Raw genomic sequence first — 4225 nt, 5'->3', positions numbered from 1 at the left:
ATTCTCTACGTACAGTCCACGACCACTCAAGTAGGCCGTCCTATTTCAGTATGGCCAAGTTCAGATAGATGAGACAAACAGGATAGATCGAACGACCATGTTCGAACCCATATCCCGCAGGTTGCAACCCGATTCGGTCAACACGAAGACGGCAGATCGAAGGCCAATCTCGCGCCAGCGACGCGAGATTGGAATCCAAATGAGGTATGTAATGGAGTCCAACGAGATATCGAGGTGAATTACCGCTAGGCGCCATTTGTATCATACCGTGGGAGGTTGGATTTGGGATGAGCATCCTAACCAAAAATCTTCGAGTGACTAGGAATGGCGCGATCAGGGGGAAGATCAGGGCAGCGTTGCATGCCCTACTGTGAACGGTTCATCGGAGGAGTTACGCGAGTTACTCAAGCACGGAGAGATCGTGAACACTACGGAGTGACCGCAAATTGACAGCAGTTGAGATGGAAGTCGATCTCAAGCCTACACATAAAGTGATCAAAATAGAATCACCACAGTTCGTTCATGTACAACTGAGCTGTAGTGTCAAATATTTCTCGCTCCGCCACTGGTACTGATATACACCATTACAGTCCCGTATTATTTACGTTCTCGTACAAGGGATTTCATATTAATTTTAACCGCGACGAGCACACTCCAAACTGCAAATATCAAAGTTGTAAGCGTGAGAATCAAGCTTGACGCGAAAGTAGCGAAATCGTATTCAACATCCCCGACTCACCTCATCCACTGCGTGAACAACGTGATGACGTGCCTTGACGGCCTGTGAAGGACCGGACCGCAGACGTCTCTTGCTATGTAGAGGACGTTGATAGAGGATATGCCTTCCTGGATGGAGCGTGGACCTATGAGTCAAGCGCGAGGTTAGTGCTGAATATTGAGATGCCTTAATCAATTGTCCTCGAAGACGATGGTGTGGTCAAGAGACAGCCAGCGAGAACCCTGTGCTTCTGCGTGCTTCGACTGTACGCAGGCCCAAGCCCAGGTATAGAGTATATACCGTAGATACTTTCCACATCTTATGATGTGGTGCACATAGTAAAGAACCCATGCATAATAGACCCTAGTTTTGGTATCACTTCAGGCCTTGCCTTGGGTTGGACTGCCCTCACAAATTCCATACACCGCACTCGAAAGCGTGCGAATATCGATTAGTTGGGCGCGCGCGTTGCATCATCCTGATTTCGCCAATTCCCTACATTTATCGACTACGCCTCAGTGCTGCTTGCTAATGGCCCAGGTAGTGGACGAGTCGTCATCTCCAACAGTACAAGCCTCTGCTGCTTCAACCACTGCAGCTCGGTACGCTACTACCTACCAGCATTACTTCCCATTCTGGCGCTCCCTCGGCAACAGCCATACTGTCGAAGGTCACAGTGTACCGACAATAAGCCAGGTCCATTGATGACTCTGTCGTGGCCACTTCCCTTATTGCGATATTATAGGTACTTGAGAAAAGCTCGAAGTCGCGTTTGGTCCAGCCTCCTATAAAGCTGGGCATCGACATGAGCTCTTTCAAACTGCTTGATAAGTTCCGACGGGTAGGGTACGGTGATCCAACTCGGTTAAGTAGACGGGTCATGCAGGCCTCTCGGGAACGGCAAGCAGAGAGGATCCTTTCAGCTCATACCATCCCAAGTAGTAATAGATGAGCACTGTCGACGAATCATGTGTCTCAGAGAAATTCCCAGTGACCGAGGAAGCAGTCGCCGAGCATGTAGATAGTCGAATTAAGCAGCATCCTCTGTAGTATTGATCGGAAGCAGATGGAATGGTAGAGGGTATGGTAGGTACGCTACTACTAGTGCGTCTGTGGGCCAGGCCAGGCCTATGCAGCATCAATTGGCAGAACGGTCAGCACAATTTCATGGCGCGGTGACAGATTCAGGTTGCAGGTACTTTCCCATGAACAATGATTTCACGAACAAGTTCACCGACTTACGACCGAGGTGAAACTCTCTCTCTATCTCAGCTATCTCTAGTCTCTCGTCAGATACCACGGATTGAAAACGAACCCCCGTCCCAGCAAGGTCCATAAGGACTTTGATCAGTTCTATTGATCAATGAGCATGGTAATCTGATCATATCGGCGCTGTTGTCTATCATGGTTATGTTGTGTTACTCGATGAGAACGATTAAGCTGCTTTAGCTCATCAGGGGAGCTTATTACTATTTAGTTCCTCCTCGCAATGAAGCCCCGAGCCCCCGGGCTAACGTCTCTATTGTACATCACTGTCCTCTTCATTTGCCTGCTCTCTTTCTCTGCTGCTCTAACCTCCCAACTATCTGCTCTACTGGAGGAACCTGTGAAATTGAGTATACCTCGAGACAGGGCAAGGTCTTTGCACATGATTGTCGAAAAGGTTGTCGATGCTGGGGATAATGCAGTGATCAATTTTGATCTTCTCGTGGAGGCTATGAGCAACCCCGAGAATGAATATCTTTGTCAACTACCGAACTCTACGGAGCTCTTTGCACAAGCTGGTTATCAGTTCCTAGATGTGGACAAGAGTGATAGTAATGATAAGGTGCAGGTCACAGCCTGTGAGCGAGTGGATACAAATGGATCTACCACAGTTCCACCCCTACCGGAGCAGCCAGAAGCACTAGCATTTGGTAGTCTGCGCTTCTGCTTCTTGTCCATCACGTTTTTGATGGGCTCTTCGATCAGGCTGTAGCGCTTTCGATGCGATTTCGTCGATGTCTCCGGATCAGCTGTGTATGGAAGAAGGAAGGATGGCTTATGATTACTTTCATTCACCCATTCCCGCTGGCTTCAACAGTCAGTGTAACTGTCAGCAAGCAACTAGGTAATGTTACCTACTCGACGTGTTGGAGCTCACTGTGATTCCTTCTAGATGCAAGGATGGCGAGTCGTGGCCTGTTGACAAGGCCGGCAACACTTACCCGGGTCGAACAGCGGATGAGGCATGGTGGGAGGCGACTCGCGATGACGAGTGGAAATACGATGTACTAAGACTGGGGATGGCAATCGGGGTTTTAGGATATTCACAGTGACGAATCGGCCTTTCTTGTCAGACAGCAGTGTGCACTACTACAGGTTGCTCTTGCTGGTTGGCTTGTACTAAGGAAGAGTATGATCCCTGTAAGGGAGTGTTTGTGGGGGATGGCCAGCTGACGGTGAACCAGATCAATCAGTATCTCTACGACGGGTACCCGCAGCCGCCGACACACGATGGAAGTGGCTCGTCAACGACGAATTCACAGGCCGATCCTCAGTTCCGGTTGCAGTATAGGATTTCGGGTTTCAATGATATGAACGCAGCGATAGCAGAGGCTAATCGAATAAGGAAGTTGGCCCCCGAGCTCGGCGCTTCTGTGCAGAACGCGTTCGGGTCCGCAGCAGAGGTTGCCTTAACTGAGAAGAATTCTATCGAGATGCTGGAAGTGGACAACCCTGTGTCCAAGGACCAGACTCGGAGCCTGTTGGGCATTTTTTCCTACGTTGGAATATTGCCATCCAGCTTTCAATCGTGTGCGAGTGATATGGCGAGTGGTACGTTCGGTAGTGATAAAAATACGCAAGTCGCGATACAAGAGCAGGCAGAGGACGTTAAGGTTTACACGGAGGTCCCTACTGGGATGGATAGCGAGAAATCTGCGAAACAGATGTGGAACCTAATTGACGGTGCTATGTTGACGAATTGTGCTAGCCGGGCCAGTATTAACAGCGGGGATATCCCGATGATGGAAGTACAGCAGGCGAGCGATCCGGGCAGTGCTCCTACGACTCATAAGAGCGCCTCTTTGCCATGGTAATGAAGGAAGCTGGGGATCTCAGTTTGAAGCTCGTGTTTCTGGTAGGTATGCATGGTTGCTTATCGCTATTGGTATTGTCATTGTTATAGCAGCTTGTGTTTATGTTTGGTGGCTTCTGTCATCGAGACGGAAACAACGTGAGAAGCAAGCTAAGATGTCGGAGTCTTGTGAAGGAGCTGGTGAGGGTAGCAGTGAGAGAGGACTGATCTCTGGTGTTGCCCCTGCAACAGGGTATATCGATGATGATGCCGCAACAGCAACTGTCACGGGAATAGGTGTAAGCAACTCGGCGCCAAGGCTCATTACCAGTTAGCATCTGTACGCGCTATAAAAATTGTATCGTTCTGAACGTTTAAGAATTGGCCGAATTGTGATGGGTTTCGGTTTTCAGAGCATATCAACCCATGCGAGACTGCCTTCATCTGCA

General features: G+C 49.3%; 1 protein-coding gene across 1 annotated transcript; it reads left to right on the top strand.

The window, feature by feature from the left end:
• Positions 1–2180: 2180 nt before the first annotated feature.
• Positions 2181–3794, top strand: Pmar_PMAR025170 (hypothetical protein; the record flags this gene model as incomplete). Its single annotated transcript, XM_002781516.1, has 4 exons — positions 2181–2634; positions 2690–2828; positions 2877–2988; positions 3058–3794. Coding segments are annotated over exons 1-4 (1415 nt in total), but the record flags the coding sequence as incomplete, so codon positions are not given.
• Between the last annotated feature and the right edge of the window lie 431 nt (positions 3795–4225).

This window comes from Perkinsus marinus (genome assembly GCF_000006405.1).
Source record: "Perkinsus marinus ATCC 50983 genomic scaffold scf_1104296941898, whole genome shotgun sequence".
In the NCBI taxonomy this organism is placed as follows: Eukaryota; Perkinsozoa; order Perkinsida; family Perkinsidae; genus Perkinsus; species Perkinsus marinus.
Note: the sequence above shows the minus strand (reverse complement) of the source record. Positions and strands in the feature narration are given on the sequence as shown.